This window comes from Mauremys reevesii, linkage group 1, assembly GCF_016161935.1.
Source record: "Mauremys reevesii isolate NIE-2019 linkage group 1, ASM1616193v1, whole genome shotgun sequence".
NCBI lineage: Eukaryota > Metazoa > Chordata > Testudines > Geoemydidae > Mauremys > Mauremys reevesii.
In genome coordinates, this window is record NC_052623.1 from 154631067 (window position 1) to 154649330 (window position 18264).

The 18264-nt window shown below is 42.4% G+C and overlaps 1 protein-coding gene across 1 annotated transcript in view; it reads left to right on the forward strand.

Annotated features, from left to right (window-relative positions):
• The first annotated feature begins 6925 nt into the window (after positions 1-6925).
• Positions 6926-18264, forward strand: part of OTC (ornithine transcarbamylase) — a 40530-nt gene continuing 29191 nt past the window's right edge. The window contains exons 1-3 of the mRNA XM_039520896.1: positions 6926-7095; positions 11423-11561; positions 12168-12249. Coding sequence (XP_039376830.1) covers positions 7019-7095; positions 11423-11561; positions 12168-12249 — 298 coding nt within the window. The 5' untranslated portion in view covers positions 6926-7018. The remainder of the gene's footprint in view (positions 7096-11422; positions 11562-12167; positions 12250-18264) is intronic.

The window sequence follows — 18264 nt, forward strand, 5'->3', positions numbered from 1 at the left end:
CTATGAAATTTCACACACTTTGCACCATATGAAGCCCAATTGCTTGTAAGTCACTAAAAGGCACCTTCCCAACCAGTTATGATGGTAGGACACCAGGAAACAGAGACTCCACCTCTCCCTTGGGTAATTTCTTCCAGTGGCTAGTCTCCCTCACTGTCAGAAATGTGTGCCTACGTCTCATTTGAATTTCTCGGGCTTCAGCTGGCAGCTGTTGGTTCTTGTTGTGCCTTTTTTGGCTAGATCGAATTAGCCCTGCCCCGTAAAATCCGATCTCCCCATCCTGCTGGACCCCCCAGCCAGAAGAACCCAGTAGGGGCCTCCTAGCTGTTTCTCTGCCCGGCTGGGGACAGGACTTCCTCTCCGTGGGGATATCAGACACACCTGCAGAGGAAATGCAGAAGTGAGCGCGCTGCATCAGCCTGGCGTTGGGCTCAGGGCTTTGGCCTTGGCAGCTTCTGCTCCACTCACATCTCTGGGTGCCCTGACTCAGAGCTTCTGGCCCCCTGTGGCTGCAGCCAGTGCTGGGGCACCGGGCTCAGGACTTCCATGCCCCTCCCCACTCCTGCCGGCGCTCTGGGTGCCTGGGCTCGGAGCTTCTGCCCGGCATCTGCAGCGGCGGCTCAGGGCTTCCCTTGCAGGTCCTTCTGGGGCTCAGGGGTCCATTTCTCTGGATGCCCCGAAAATGGTAGGAGCCGAGGTGCTCCCAAGTAGTCGGTAGGAGCTGAGGTGCTCCCAACAGCAGGGACCCACCTGCACATCTGGGAACCTCCTCTAGCTTCAGAAAGGTTGCTGGCTGCTGCCCTTGGAGCCAGGTCTGAAGGCAGTACGGAAGTGAGGGTGGCAATGCTGTGACCCCCCCCCACAACAACCTCTGAACTCCCCCATTCTCCCAGGTTGGTGGGGACCCCCATGGTTACAATACCAGGAAATGTCAGGTGGAAACATCGAAATGGTGACGTTGGTCAATTTCAAGGCCAGAGGATTTGTAAACTAGTCAAAGTGAGCCCTGAATTTGGTAGGGACCTGGCTATTATGGAGGCCCGAGCAGGTTTGCACTCCCAATTCTACTGAAAGGCCGTGGAGAATTCCTGCTGCCTGAGAAACTTCCCAGAATAAGCTACCAGGACTGGGGGGAAACGAAGGAAACCAACCAAAGCCTGAGCTAGGATGGAGAGCATTGATCCAAGCCGTGTTTGAACCCCTCCACCCCCACCTGCCTGCCTGCGGTGAAACGGACAGAGGGGCACTGATTTCTAGTCGTGAACTTGCTACGGACCGTGGACTTCAGCACAAGCCGTACAGCCCATACTCTGAACTCTTGGATAAACAGCAAAGCTGGCTTTTCCGAAACCTTTCCCTCCAGTGCCCTGCATCCTCTTGGGATTGTGCCCAGCAGAGGCTGGTGGAGGGGAGGGGAAGAGAGAGGAGGCCATGCAAATGTTGTGGCATCTGCACCCCGCCCCAGACACACACTACAATGCAGGGCGTAATATCCAGGACAGTAAATTATTTGGCCATAACCTACCAAATCCTCAGTGTTGAAAGTCCAATTTCTCTAGAAAACAATGGGAGGGAGGGGTTAGAGAGCTGCAGTAACCACCTGGACTTCCAGTCTCTGGCCAGGCACAGCCCCCCTCTGCAGAGTTTTCACTGCTATCGTCTCCAAACTGGTCCTCCTGATCTAATGTGAGGTCACATCCTGGCCTTTAGGGACATTGGCAGGATCTTCCCTGTTCCCAGCTGCAGCATCACCCTCGTTATCCTGCCTGATAAGGATCCCGCCAGGGCTCAGCTAAATGGCATGTGGCATGACAGGCTCTTTGCTGAGGGCCCTTGACAACGCCCAATCAAGATCTGAATTGGATGGGTACGTGCAGGTCCTGACTTTTTACTGGATTCCTGGACCCTCTCATGCTGCTGCTGCAAATGTTCCTTCTCGCTCAGCGCTGAGCAGCAGAATGCTCATTGCCCTTTGGCTGAGCGACACACAGACCTCTAGTTTCTGCTGTTCTGAAAGAAACCGTGTTCACAGCTCTAATCCTGGAAGATATTGACTAAAATCTTCCCCTGCTCCTCTAAGTGTATTTGTGATTGGATGTGCTTTTTGCTAGGGGGGATTTTCAGACACATGAACTGCATGAAACAGAGGGAAAGACGAAGAGAAACATCAACATGTCTAAGAACTTGAACAATATTTGAAGACCATATATTGGTGTCTAACTACCTCCTGCTGCCAAGAAATGCAACTGGTATTTTAACGACACACTCACTCCGCTTGTGCCTGACCTGAGATTCAGAGCTCTGAGGAATTCTGTCCCCTGGTGTTGACAGAACAAATAAACCCCACCTCCCATTACACAATCCATTTGAGTTTAAGAGAGAGAGATCTCTATATTGCAACAAGTATTAACATTACGGGGCAAAGACTAAGATGAGTGGTCAATTTTTCTTGCAGTTCTAATACCCGAGGAAAACTCCGAAATCCATTCTGTCGACCAAGAGAAAAGATTGTTTTTCTGCACTCAAAGTGCTGATGTTTTTGACCCCAAAATATTGTCTTCATTTTCTCTCACAAAATAACTTGCAGTGAAATGGGACCAACTGCCTAAACTATCCTGAACGCTGCATGTCAGAGTTTGGGAATATCAGGACAGATCATCACCTGGCATCAGTTGTCATGGATCCATCAGCATCAGCAGAGCTATGGTGATTTATACCAACTGAGTGTCTGGTCCATTGTGCTGTAACGAGTTAAAAGATTTCATACGCTGTGCATATGAAGATGAAAATAGTCTGTTTAAAATTACCCCTTGGTTTCAAAGAATCTTGTTTAATGGAGGGTTTTTTATTTTTTTTTCCTCTAAAAATGTGCTTCATTTATTTGAATATCAAACATTTTCATTTAAAATTTCCCAGAGTCGGTTTTGTGCTGGTGAAATATTCCCAGTCAACAGCCCTGGAGAGAGAAGCTTGTGAAAAAAGACAGTACAGTATGGAATGGGCTTCCCCAGTGCACCATTCTCTGCTCCCATGGAAGGTCTCATGGGTTCGGGGTGGATACACACCGACAGTGGAATGAAATCTCTCTTGCATAGTTTGGTTTTCTTCTTAGTTTGAAGCAGGAGAAGGAACAGGAACATCTGGACCCACCTAGCTTCCAAGGGAACCATCTTTCTTGATGCTGTTTGACCTGCAATTCATTGTGGCCCATTAAGTGGAGATCAGTGGATTCTCTAGGAAGCTGCTTTATGACACTGCTAAAGTAATATCTTCTGAGAAGGACAGGCTGGTCCTCCCACTGCCTCCACTCACTCATGATAAATTATAGAGATTTGTAGCCGTAGGTTGTACAGGATGATAAGATACTGCATGTGAGCATGGGAGAGAGGGAGATGTTATACTTAGTATTCATTAGGGTCCTTTCCTTTGGAGGTGGAAGCTTTTCCAAAACTCACTTGCTGCCTCTGCTTCCCCACTGCAGAACTCCAGTTGTAGGCTGTGCAAGAAACCAGAGCAGGCATGAGGGTCTCACCCATAGTTTTAATTCAGCTCCTGCTGCTTAACTTTGCTCTTCATTCATATCTCCTCAGTTAATATACAGTGAACCAGTGTGAACGTAATCTTATTGATTTCAACAAGAATGCTGGTTATTGAACTTATCAGAGTTTATTCCTAGTTTGTGGTTTTAACTGACTTCTTATAAATAGCATAGCTCCTGGTTTAGTTATGGAAAGGTGCTAGAGTGCTTATATGAGGCTTAAATCTACCACTCCAAGCACCCCCCGCCATTGATCAGGTGGCTGTGGTGACACCTGGCCTTTTCGTTTCATAAGAAGAAAGTTATATTTGCAATTGCTGACTTTGCATTGTTTGTGGTTGGCATTTCTAAAATGCTGACTTGGAAAAAAAAACATGTGCAATTGTCAATTGCTTTGAAGCAAGCAGCCTTTGCAAAATTCCAAAATGCTCACCTCCTTCTTTTTAAAGTAATTCTTTTTCTCTGCCATTTTCTTTTAGTTCAGTTTCTCTAAATAGCTGCAGTATTAGTGTCATTCACTTAGAGATTAGATGTTTTCACTTTACTAGCAATTTTGGCTCTTTCTAACTGAAAATGATTCTTGAATTAATTTCTTTTCTATTCCACATTACATCACAATTAGGAGGGAACACGGCATTTGAAAGTGTTCTGGATATTGCTTTGTTACAACAAGGTAAGAGTTGATGATGTTTTAGGAGCAGTTCTGAAACCTGGAAATGATAACGGATATAATAATATATTAATATTCCATTTGGTGGAAAAAATCCTTTATTTTTCAATTGTCTGTTTAATATAATGTTTTTTTCTCTTGATGTTTTCTGATGGGTTCCTATTATGGTGAAACGTGATTAGTCCCAACAGGACAATTGAAACGTGTGTGCATGTGTATGTGCGTGCGCGCGCATGCGTTTTAATTTTTCACATTGATAAGGTAAAGAATTGTAGAAATCTAGCACCAAAATAGCCACCTGACTAGGAAATGGGGCTTCCAGATGAGTGTGACTTTATGCTTCCATTTCCATATGGAAATTTTGATTCCTATCTTTGGCGTTTCTTTGTCTCATGGAGAAATGCAAGAACTTTGTTACTGGTGACCTTGTTCATAACGACAGATGGGCAAATCTGAAAAAAAAACTAGGAGCTGTAATAAAAAGCGGCCAAAGAAGACCAGTTTGTTCAGAAGATGCATATCTCAGGGAAATGACTGAATATTCATGCAACTATATTGTTCACCATGTTTTTATTTTTTATTTGCAAGACTTCAACCCCAAATGATCTCAAAGTATTAAAGTGCTCGAATGAAAAGTCCCCCAGCTATTCCAGTTTATAGCAGCTCAGGATCGGGCTCCATAACTTTACCTTTAAAGAGATTTCAGGTAGGAGCCCACGTAGAGAGGTGGTTGGGTGGGCCTGGCTGTATTTTGCATTGGCTGAGTTGGCCAGTGGACTGGTCACGCCATTTTGTTATGGATGTTGTTTCATTAATGATCTGGAGGATGGCACGGACTGTACTCTCAGCAAGTTTGCAGATGACACTAAACTGGGAGGAGTGGTAGATATGCTGGAGGGGAGGGATAGGATACAGAGGGACCTAGTGAAATTAGAGGATTGGGCCAAAAGAAACCTGATGAGGTTCAACAAGGACTAGTGCAGAGTCCTGCACTTAGGACGGAAGAATCCCATACACTGTTACAGACTAGGGACCGAATGGCTAGGAAGCAGTTCTGCAGAAAAGGACCTAGGGGTTACAGTGGACGAGAAGCTGGATACGAGTCAGCAGTGTGCCCTTGTTGCCAAGAAGCCTAATGGCATTTTGGGCTGTATAAGTAGGGGCATTGCCAGCAGATGGAGGGATGTGATCATTCCCCTCTATTCGACATTGGTGAGGCCTCATCTGGAGAACTGTGTCCAATTTTGGGCCCCACACTACAAGCAGGATGTGGAAAAATTGGAAAGAGTCCAGTGGAGGGCAACAAAAATGATTAGGGGGCTGGAGCACATGACTTATGGGGAGAGGCTGAGGGAACTGGGATTGTTTAGTCTGCAGAACAGAAGAATATGGGAGGATTTGAAAGCTGCTTTCAACTACCTGAAGGGGGGTTCCAAAGAGGATGGAGCTAGGCCATTCTCAGTGGTAGCAGATGAGAGAACAAGGAGTAATGGTCGCAAGTTGCAGTGGGGGAGGTTTAGATTAGATATTAGGAAACACTATTTCACTAGGAGGGTGGTGAAGCACTGGACTGGGTTCCCTAGGGAGGTGGTGGAATCTCCCTCCTTAGAGGTTTTTAAGGTCAGGCTTGACAAAGCCCTGGCTGGGATGATTTAGTTGGGAATTGGCCCTGCTTTGAGCAGGGGGTTGGACTAGATACCTCCTGAGGTCCCTTCCAACCCTGATATTCTATGATTCTAGGATTCTACTAATCAATTAAAGGCAGGTAAAGCTGTCACAAACATCTTGGGAATTTAGACCCTGCTTTCAATTTCCTGATTTCAGGGCATTCAAAATCTCATACTGAATAGTTCAGTAAAAGAGGACGTGTTTTTTCCTCTCTTAGTTCATGTACATTTATAATTCGGTGTGAACTTTACTAATCTCTTTGCCTTGAAGATCTCCTGCTTTAGGGAGTGCAGAAGGTTCAAATACACTGAGTGTTACCTTGCCTTGCTACTCACTCTGCTAGCTGGAAAGATGATAAAAACTGATATTAACAAACAACCTGACCCAAACCACAGTGAAAGAAATGGAAAAACTCCCCTTGGCGTCAATCTGTTTTGGATCAGACCCTCCTACAGTGAGTGGGAACACTACATTCCTAGGAAATGGATGAAAATTGACCTCCTCGTACAAAAACAAACAAATCTCTTTTGCATTGAACTTTTCCATGGAAATGTCAGCATTTTTACAACAAATAAAATAAAATAAAATCACAATAATCAATACAAATATTGTTACTCGGGAGTTCTAGCACTGTAGGGTGGAAGGGACCTCATGGAGTTTAGTCAGGCTCCCCATGCTGGGGCAAGACCAAGTAACACCAAGTAAACATCCCGTGGCACAATTGAAAAGTTTACTCCTAAAAGGCAAACAATTTTAGAATACATACAAATAAATTTAGCTGCTCCGCATTCTTCTTAGTTTTATCTGCCATCTTACTCTCATGTACAAATTCCTAATAGCATGGTATTGTTAAGAAATAATATTGATACTGCCATAATGTAATGCTCCCTCCTGCAAACGCACAATGAGTTGAGCAACTGACCTTGTGAGAAACATCTATCTGTAGAATCTGAATAAGGGGAGATTCAACCTCAGCTCTGAGCTGGCTCAAATTTCACAACTAGGAAAATGCAAGATAAGGTTGCCTTATCATGATACTACCTTTGCTCTCTCCCTGAAGCATAAGGCATTCTCTGCTTCATGTAACTTCAGATCAGTTGACTTTGCTCCCAGGATTAAGGCAACTTTCATTCTAAAAGAAAATGCTCTTCAGTTTGAGGAACCTGCTCAATGCTGCAACTTTAAGAAAGAGCAGCAAGCAACTGGTGCGACATTTTCGGTAAGTGTATCATTTAGATTTGTCCTTCAGTTAGCAACATTGAATCATAAACCTGGAAACTAAAGTAATGAGTTCTGTAGAGAGATCAGTATCTCAGCTAAAGGCTTCCTTCAGTGTTCTTAGAGCTGTTTTGCCCTTTGTTTTCAGGCAGCAGACTGCAATTGCACATGAGACTGGAGGGTTTTTATCCTTTCACTTTTCAGTCCTTGTGGAATCACATTACATTCTTTGCAAATGGTTAGGAGCACACACTGAAATATTTGTTTTTTCTTAAATTCAATTAATCTCTGGAGGTACCATCATCACGTATCATAAACACCCAATCACATACGCACAGATCCTATTAAACCATAAAAGACATTTTCATTTGTCTTCTTTCTCCTTTGGACCAGCTTGAAAATATTTTCTGAGCTCTCTGATTTATTCATCCCCCCATATGAAGGATGCCCTGTAGTAGTCCAGCTTTGCGTATGCATTGCTGGTGACTAGCAAAATCTCGCTTTGGTTAGCAAACTTGATATGGAAGTCATTATGGGGAAATAACTACAGTGGCTCCCCTTTCTCAAATGTGGCCACCTAACTTAATTGGACTCTTTATGCTATTTTTAAAGACTCACTTTTTGAGCCATAACTACCCTCTAAATCAGATTATAAGGGAGACTATGTTAACACAACCATTACAAACGTAAGATATCACCATAAGCTCGGATCAATGCCAGCTAACCCAATGATGGTTTAGAGCTCAAGGAAGTCAACCAGTTATTATAATGATTGAAGGAAATTGCCATTCCCATTTGAAGAGAGAAAAACCATTTGGCTTATGATTTTTCACATTACACTTTAATTTTGCTTCCCTGTATACCAACTGCCACTAGTATTTATTTGGTCAGTAATGCCTCATTTGAAAAGACATTGGCAGCGCTGAAAGGAACACTACACATTGCTGAAGACCATAGCTAATAAATCTCGGAAAGCAGTATGGGTCATGCAGAATTTGAATGAAATTTAGTTAGGGCTGGAAACAATAAAACATTAGAGACAACTCAGTGAGGGAGAGTGGAGTGACTGAGCAGCAAGGGGTTGCAGAGCCATAGAAGTAGAACTAATGCATGGGCCCCAAAGTCTGGTGACATTTAACATTAGGCTTAAGATGATCTGCTAAAAACCTGGGAGTTAAATATTAGAATATTTCCATTTGCTCCCCAGAGCCATTTGGAAAAAAGCAAACAAACAAACAAAACCCATGCCATCTCTTTATGTTCCAGTCAGCTCAGTGACCTGCTCACCCTGCCCTAATCTAAAAAAGAGAAACAATTAAGAATCAAAGTTTCCTTACAGTATATATCCATAAAAGTTAAAAGCAGAATCACACTAAAGCTGTTATTTATCTGCCTTGCTATTTTATTTTTCATGAGATTGAGCCTTCATTGGATAGCTCTCACTAAGTCAAATCTGCTCTTCAGCATCCAGGTATATGTCAGTGTGTATCTTGTAAAATCAGCTAGAGCACTTGAACATACATGCAAGTCAAGGATTTTGCTGGTTATATCATAACCTGTATTGGTTGCAAAGATAGCACTGAGTGCTTTGTGTGAGTTTTAGTTGTTTTCTCAGTTGTTCAATTTGAAATTTTATTTTATTGCTTTATTGTTATAGTATTTTATTTTTAAGTTTTGCTAGACAAAGTTATAAATAGATCTTGTTAGCCCACAAAACCTATCCCTTCAGAAATATCTCACTAAGACCAACAGAACATATAGATTTAAAAATTAGGATCTACTAGTCTGTTGGTTTAACAAATACTGTGAACTTCAAAGAGCCAGATTTCCAAAGGGATTTAAGCATCTAGATATATGGCTAGGCATCTAGTGGGATTTACAAAATCTCCTAACCATGAGAGTTAGGTGCTTTTGTATATTGCACTAGATGACTAACTATTAGAGCTAGCAGGAAAATGGAATTTCTCTCCGAGTGGGAAATTTCCATGTTTTGGAGAGAAAAAAATTGTTCCAAGTCAGGGCAATGTCAAAAAAAATAAAAAATATTCTGGAGAGGAAAATTCTAAAAAATTCCTTTCTGGGAGAACCAGAAATGGGAGCTTTCAGCTTGTTCCTGGCTGCATGACTCCCAGGGCAGCTGCCTCTTTGTGTTGCCTGACTCCTCAGAGAGCTGTCTGCTTGCAGAGTTAGGATGCTCCAGGTGGCAGCTGCCCATCAGGCTGGGGAGCCTGGGCTAGCAGGAAACTAGGCAGGCTGGTTTCTATGGAAAGTTTCAATGGACTTAGTACCTTCCCGCAGAATGTTTCCACAAAGCAGCATTTTCTGGAGGAAAAGTTCTGTCAGAAAATTTTCAACCAGCTCTAGTACACATGTCTTTAGGAGCCTATCTTTGTAAACCTGGCTCAGAGCTACTAAAATACAACTAATAGATGTTTGTTACTAAGAAAATGTAAAATAATTATGGGTGAGGTTTCCAAAAGTGCTCCAGGTTGGCCTTTCTCTGCTTCCATGGAAGTCAGTTAGTGTTTTACCATTGACTTTGCACAGTTATACCAATGCTTGTGAAAATTCCATCCTATACAACCCATCAGTGTCAGATTTAAAAAATAATATGGGCTACTCTAGGGTGACCATACGTCCTGTTTAGGCTGGGACAGTTCCATTTTTAAGCCCTGTCAGTTGGCAAGAGCAAATGGGACAAATGCCCCCTTTTGCCAAAAAAGTGGGGTGCGACTGAACATGTGAGGGGACAAGCGGTGATGCCAGCCCTATATACGGGGGAGGCAGGGCTCAAGCTAGCAGCCACACCAGCCCCAGCCTTGCACAGCGGGGGCAGACAGGGCTCGCAAACAGAGATGCCAGCCTTGTGTGGGTATGGGTGCTCGGGCCAGCCCCGTGTGGAGGGAGTACGGGGACTTGGGCGAATGGCTCAGGACAGACCCATGGGGGTTGGAGGGCACTCAGGCTAGCCCCACATGGAGTCCCATTTTCTCTTTGGTAAATACTGTCATAAGGCTACTTGTGTGTTCCATGTCCTGCCTATGCCAGGGGGATTGTAGAAAAAGAGTCCCACTATTTTGACATGATGGTAAAGACAGCAGAAGCCACCACAGCTTCACTGGGCACTGGTGCTCCCATTCTAGTAGCTAGTAGCACTCCTGGGAATTTTTTTTCTGCAATTCCTGGCCTCAAAGACTTGTCAGCTGGAAGCAGTTGCAACTGAGCATTGGCTTGAAGCTGAACTCAGGAATGAACTGGAGTTGGAGGTATTTGCAAATAAAACCCCACCAACTCCATTCATTTATTACTTTATTCTTCTTGGTGTTTTGACTCTGATCTAATTAAAGTCACTGCAGTTAATGAGAAAGCCATACTTGGCTTAGGACCTTCTAAACTTTAGTACTAGTGAAGTGCAAGTTGTGTTACAATAAAGAGAGTTGCAGATATAATCAGTCTCTGTTTAGCAGAGAAAGGGTTAAATTACATATCAATCTCCATTATTCGGTTTAAGGTTAAAGGAATATTGGCTTTACTCGGCTATTTGATCAAGTCATGTGCCATTTAAGATAACATGAACTTTGCAGTGTCACTTCAGTGGGAGACTATAAACATTCCATTTCATCAATGAGCCCTCAATCCTACCCCCTCATCAAATATTGAGCAATGAGCTGCTGGATTCTCTTACTGGCAATATCAGTTTCTGGAAATGAATTTGAAAATGTGTGCATGTGGTTCACAAATCAAACATTATTTATATCCATAGGAGCAGTCCTGGGCCAGCACCCCAGAGTTGGGATTGGGAAAAAGAGCACAAGGAGCCATTTTGTCCCGACTCTTTGCACCCCTGTTCAAAACAAGCTACAATGCAGCCTTAAGTGTTTAACCAGACCCTGAGTGGTTTTCTACATTTGGGTTTATTTGATTATATAACCCAGATTCAAATATTAGAAGTTACAAGAAACAAAATCAGTTTCATGGATGATAATAAGAGAGATGGTTACAATGATGATTAATATAGCGAACAGTGCAGTGTTGTGGATGTGTGAGATAGGGTGACCAGATGTCATGATTTTATAGGGACAGTCCCAATTTTGGGGGCTTTTTCTTATATAGGCACCTATTACCCTCCACCCTCATCCCAATTTTTTATACTTGCTATCTGGTCACTCTAGTGTGAGTTGAAAAGTCACAAACTAATTATCACAGGCCATGAAGGTTATCTTGCTGCATCAAATGATGGTAGTGAAAGAAGGTTAGCTGGTTGTACATTAGCTTTAGCATGCGTAACAAATTAATACCCAATGACAAAGAGCCTGTTTTTGGTGTAGGTCTGGGCAACCAACGCAAACTAATGTTAATCTGAAAGGTCGTGACCTCCTAACTCTGCAAAATTACACAGCAGAAGAAATAAAGTATTTGCTATGGACAGCATCAGATTTGAAACAAAGAATAAAGGACAAGGGAGAGGTATGTAAAATTTCAATTAAAATCCACTTTGCTTGTTCAGTCACTCAGCTCACCAAATCAAGATTCTCATACAAGATAATGTGAATCAGCAACTAAACTGGCTTGTCCTAAACAACCACTTCAGCCCTTAATTAGTGTAAATTGTATATGTCAAATGAAGGGCCAGCCAGTAAAAGGCAAAATGTTGTTCTTTGGATGCAGTAGGGGATTTATGCTGTTCAGAAGTGTGTACCCCTTATCTAATTCCCAGTTATTGGATATTCCCAATGATTTCACTTGGGCTACATGCAGAAGTAAAGGTTTACAGGAATAGGAGCATTATTCTGTATGTAGTGCAGGAGCAAGATAAGAATCGGAGATCTCTTTCATTTGTTTAAAACAATAAAACAAAAACAAAAATGAAGATGCCTTTTGCCCCTAGAACTTTCTGTTTCTCTCAAACTCTTCCCAATGCTAGTGACGGCTTTGGAGGGGCAGGGGATTAGAAATGATACAGTGAGTGCTTTTATTATTAATTTCCTGTGGCCATTAAACTGTGAAGCAAATGTTAGATAATGGATAATGAGTGAACAATTTTCCAAATCCCTTTCCGTTCTTATTTTTCAGTATTTGCCTTTGTTGCAAGGAAAATCTTTAGCCATGATTTTTGAGAAAAGAAGTACCCGAACAAGATTATCCACAGAAACAGGTAAATCTAGACAAAACCATGTTATAATAAATATTTTCTCTGCAGAGTACATTTGTCCATATCATGAAACCATTACTTAATCATGTAGTTAGCAGTTTCTACTGCAGAGACATGGGAGGTTGGAGAGCAGCAAGGATGAAAGTCAAGTCTGAGGAGAATGGCAGTTTACTCCACAGTGTGAGCAGTGTCTTGTTCCGTTATGCCTCATTAATACTACAGGCACATCTCTTTGACCACTAAAATCCCCCAGGGTCAACTCTAAACAAGTTAGAACTGAAATAAAACAACATGAAAACCTTCTGCTTTCTGATGTGAGTTTCATGCCATATTAGCTGGCTGTACACTTTCCCTTCACTCATTTTAGCAAGTAACACCAATTGAATTCTGCACAGGCTGTCATAACTAACATCTTTCTAATTTATTATGCATGACTGTCGTCAATATCAAGGCTTGTCTACATGGAAACTTAGTGTGCGGTAAGCCAGGATGTGAACGCAAGCCTGCCATGTGTTAAGTCGCCATGTAGACCCTGCTTCTGTACCCTACAGGTTCTGTAGTGTGCTTTGACATACTGTTGTTTGACACAGCGGTATGCCAGAGCACAATATGGAATTTTTAGTGAGTGGCAGCAAGGTCCCTACAACTAGTTAGTGTGCAGAAAGCTAGTGCACTTTACATTCACACACTGGCTTGCTGCACACTCAGGATCCATTTAGACAAGCCCTCAGAGTATGTATTTAGACCGAGAATCATAACAACATCTTGATTTAAATTAGAGAACAAATTAAAAACCCATGACTACCTCTAGAGAAACAAGCTTGGGATGGGATGGAGAAATGGGGATATTGGCCTAATAATACCAGGCACAGTAGACGTGGATGCCAAAAGAATAAACATCTACATAATTCTATTCATATATGTAGAAGATGCTTACATGTTTGCAGGATTGGGACCATAATATTTTTGCACAGACCCAACCATTCTAACTTTGGATCCAAGAAATCATTTAGGATTGGTGTCCTCTTTATGAAAACATTTATACCCACCATGTGGGGAAATCTTTTCTCTTCCCACATTTACACTGAAGTAAACTGTGCTGGGCCCAACCTCCTTCAAGTAGAATTGTCCCGTGTAAGGGACAAGTAACTTTGTAAGGCCCCTCTCACTGAGTTTCATCCAGATTTCTCTGTAAGAAGCAAGGGAGAACACAGGAAGAAGGGGAGGGAGGAACAGACTGTTCTGCTCTCAAGTCTGAAGATTCCCCCAATATACATATGACTCTTAAGTAATTTGTGGTGCCACAGGTGTCCACATGGAGGTCCTGTGTCTTCCTGCTGGCTCCATGCCCCTCTCTACTCCTCCTTCCAGATCACAATCAGCATAGCTTCAGAGGGGTTTCAACCCCTGACCAATGTACCGACAACTCCCTTTAAGGTCAGCCATCCCCCTTATACATCAGACCTCCTAGAGCCACCTATTGTTGGTCTCCTGCACTCGTGCACCAGGTATATGTCATACTGTTCCCTGCACTCCCTCCTCCATCTAGCACAGATACAGGCATCGTGTTGTCCTTTGCTTCTAAGATCTGGCTTCTACAGCAGATTCAAGTATTCCCCCTCCCTCCACCTCCACAGTAATTCTGTACATCCCAGCTGCTATTTAAGGTGAAATGGTAGCTTCCTCTGAAATCATAACAAAATGCCTCACACTCCTGTGTTGTGAAATAAATTCACTTCCTAACAATTTTCTAAAGCGTAAGTGAGGCCTACAATGGTTATTTGCAAGACTTCAGAGGCACACATTATCTCTAATGGCATTTCTCAGGCACAAATCACCCTGAGGTCTTGAAAAAGGTCACGTGTGTCCCAAGGCTTTGATAATCTGTCCTCATGGATTTGCATAAGCAAACATTACAACACTCCATGAAGTTGGTAGACAATTGAGCTGGAAATGACTGTATTTCACTATTGCATAGTGCAATATCTAAGAGAAAACTGGTGTGTGTTAACATTGTGGAATTGTTAAAAAAATAAAATAAAATAAAAATTCTTCCATTCTCATATTTTTAAAGAACTTGATTCTTGAAAAATAAATACATGTTAATTTGCAGTGCTATATGAGAGCATATTTTACATTTGTAGTTCTTCCAACGTGTATTATTTTTAACTCAATATTCTGATAGGATTTGAAATGTAATGGAGAAATGGTGTTCTTTTGAACAAATACAATCTTGACGTTAATTTGATATGGAAGATTTCTAGTACATGTATTTTTTTAGCATGTTATTAAGATTAAAACTATTAGTGTAAGTTAAGAATAGTCAGTAACTTTCAGCCTTTGTAAAATAAACCTATTTTTTCAGAGCCTACCAAATGTATTACTATCACTTCCTATTACTGTGGGAAATGTCATCTGTTTGCCGTCACAGTCCCATGCTCATTCTATGTAAACATACACATCGTCCGTGTATGTTGAAAAAAGGGCATTCCACATGGTCATATATTGTCTGTAAAATAAAGTTTCCCCTCTGTCATGGTATAAAGGTGAATGCCATTCTATGTTTCCATTATATCTGGCATAAATCATGCCACCTCTCAATCATGCCTTGCCTCCCCAATTGTAACTGCACTTAAATATCAATGAGGTATTGATAGTAAATAAGGCCATTCTACAGACACTGAAATATGGACAATATGCTGCAAATTTGAAATAGGGGAGAGATACACAAATAATACTCAAAGTTGAGGGTAACTTCAGATATATTCTTTCATGTCATGAGACCCAGGGCCTGATTCCTCTATAGTGGAATTCCACTGTTGACTACAAAGGAGTTACTCCCAGTTCACACCACTGTGAAAGAAAAGTGAGGTCCATAATGGTATAAACACATACCATGTACATATATTTATACAAGTTACATCATTTTATATCATCCTAATGGCTGAGTGAAACATATCAGGGAATACATGACCTGGCATTTAGAGTGCCCAGTAGTGGATACTGTCTAAACTGGCTATACTACCAAGGTAGATTACTCTGGTACCTTATTATCCTCTTCCAAAGCTATCCTTAAAAAACGGTCATTAGGTTTCAGACTGCAGCCCTTAGGAATGTTCCCCTAATTGCTGTTAAGTAGAGCTTTTAATTTTAAATCTTTAAAATGCATTTTCTACACTACATGCCAAATTCTGTCAGGCAGTGGCAGCCAACTCACAGTCAGAAGTGGAAGAGCAAAGAGGAAATTGGTCACTCAGAGAGACTATTCCTCAGGCCCTCCATGAGAGGAGTAAGCTGTTGGGGTCTGTGGGTGAGGATCTCAGCCCATGACTCAACAATGATAGGCATGCACAACTCTTTGCACCAATTATTCATAATCTTAGTAGAAATGGATTGCATAGGTGGACTCTATATGAGGCAACAAAAACAATCACTGTTTTTGCAGTATATTTGCACCAGGCTGGGGAGTATTCATACCTCTTCCACCACATGTACTGGAATGTGGTCCATGGATGTCCAGCCTTGACTTCTCATTTTGTATCAAGCCCCCAGATAACTTCTTATAGGAGACTGTAACCAGGTGGTCATTTTACTGAGTGCCCCCTCATAGGTAGGGGTCACTTTGCAGGCACCTTACTCTGTAAGCCCCTTCTCACAGGCCCCTTAAGAACACCACATAATCTCTCTTTTGGTTAACAGCACCTCCCCACAGGGCTGGTTTAATAACAGAAATGGATCAAGCAGTCTTCAAAATCCCCCAGATAAAGTCCATAGCCATAACATAAAAGTCAATACAGTATTTATCCTTGTTCTTCTGCCACACACAGAACTCTTCCTCTGTCCCAGTCTACTCCACCCAAAGCTGCCAATCCCCATCTTCATTCTTCTGTCAGCACTAGCCTGTACTTTCCTACAAGCATCTTTCTTATTTCATGAACTTTCTCCCCTTCACACTATCCACCTGTTGTCCTTTATAGGAAACTACCTGATTCCACAAAGAGCTGCATCTTTAGTAATCAGGGTTGGGTAGCCCCAGGCCTTCCAGCCCTTAAAGGGGCAAACCACTATGCTAGATGTTGAGTGGTTTTAAGAAGAAGGATTTGTGGGACCTACAGGGACACATTCTGCTCTGACTTATGCTCCATGAAATCTCACCTAAGTGTATATTTTACAAAAGGCACACATGTTGCTCTATGGACATATGCTTTGCCTCCTACACACGTCTTTGCTTCCTTTTTAAAACTGGCCACAGTGAGAAGCATGTGCATGGCTTCATTACCTGTCTCTACTTTCCAGCATGAACTCGGAGCCTCATGATAGTTGTTTTGTTTCACCCCAAGATCAATCATTTGTAAAGAACAATAGTTGTTGTGTTATCCTTTTAATATTTAATATGCTTGCAAAAGCACATGCGAAAAGCTGTAGTAATGGCAATGCCTGCACTGCTATCTGCTGGTGAGAACAAAGCTGATCTACTTTAAACTTCCTTGAGGTTTAACAAAGCAACAGTTTCCCAGCACCTTTTGGATCACAGCTTCCGAGACAAGAGGGTTTAAACTCTTCTACACTTTATGTGGCCCTCTCTTCACCCCAAATGAAAAATAATGTCAGCTTACACTGCTCTACAGCCAAAATGCTTCTGAAATAAATGTAGTCAAACTTTACTAATTCTGGGTCACTGAGAACGAAAATGATGCTTAAAATTGTTGATTGGCTCTAGTTTTTCTGTTTAGCCAAAGTGAGCAGAGATGCCTCGTACTTGTGTGAACAGTGCAGATAACTTCTGCTATGTTTGTGGTGAAGTGACTTTTGCATCTCAAAAGCGCAGTATAACCACTATGGTTAAGAAAGCCTATCACCTTTATTTTGGCTGCAAAATTGGAGATCAGGACAAGAGGTGGGCCCCACACATATGCTGCAACACTTGTGCAAAAAATCTTCGTCAGTGGTTGAACAGGAAAAGGACATCTATGCCTTTTGCAGTGCCAATGATTTGGAGAGAGCCAACAGATCATACCAGCAATTGTTACTTCTGCATGGTGCCTCCAGTTGGGAAAGGTGTGTCAAAGAAGAAAAAGTGGACTGTGCATTATCCAAACATTCCATCAGCTATACGCCCAGTACCCCACGGAGAAGGACTGCCGGTTCCTGATGCACCAGAATCATTCTCACTTGAGTCAGACGAGGAAGAGGATTAAACTTCTGGTCCTGAACCATCAATGTCACAGTACCCACATTTTCTCTCATTCTCCTCCTCTGAACCACACCTCATAACACAAGGTGAACTGAATGACCTTGTCAGGGATTTGGAACTACCCAAGAGTAAGGCAGAGCTGTTGGGCTCCAGACTACAGCAGTGGACTCTCCTGGCAGGTGATGTTAGGGTTTCCATGTTCCGTGACCGTCAAAAGGATCTTGTCCTATTCTTCTTCATGGAAGGTGATCTTGTAGCCTGCAACAACATCGATGGTGTGATGGCAGCCCTCAACATCGTTCACGATCCAGATGAGTGGAGACTGTTCATTGATTCATCAAAGAGGAGTCTTAAAGCTGTTTTACTGCATAATGGCAATGTTTTGCCATCAATTCCAGTTGGTCATACAGTCCATATGAAGGAAATCTATGACAACATGAAACAACTTTAGAGGTGCATAAACTATGACCAACATCAGTGGCAGCTTTGTGGCGATTTGAAGGTTGTTGCTCTCTTGCTTGGTCTGCAGACTGGATACACAAAGTACTGCTGTTTTCTCTGCGAATGGGATAGTCGTGCAAGAGATTCCCACTACATCAAGAAAGATTGGCCACTCCGACAGTCATTGGAGCCTGGGAGGAAAAGTGTTCAGCATCCACCACTTGTTGAATCAAGGAAGATTTTGTTACCACCCTTACACATCAAGCTGGGTCTGATGAAGAACTTTGTCAAGGCCATTGACAAAACACAAGCAGCTTTCAAGTACCTCCGTGGAAAATTTCCAAGGTTAAGTGAAGCTAAGATAAAGGAAGGTGTCTTTGTTG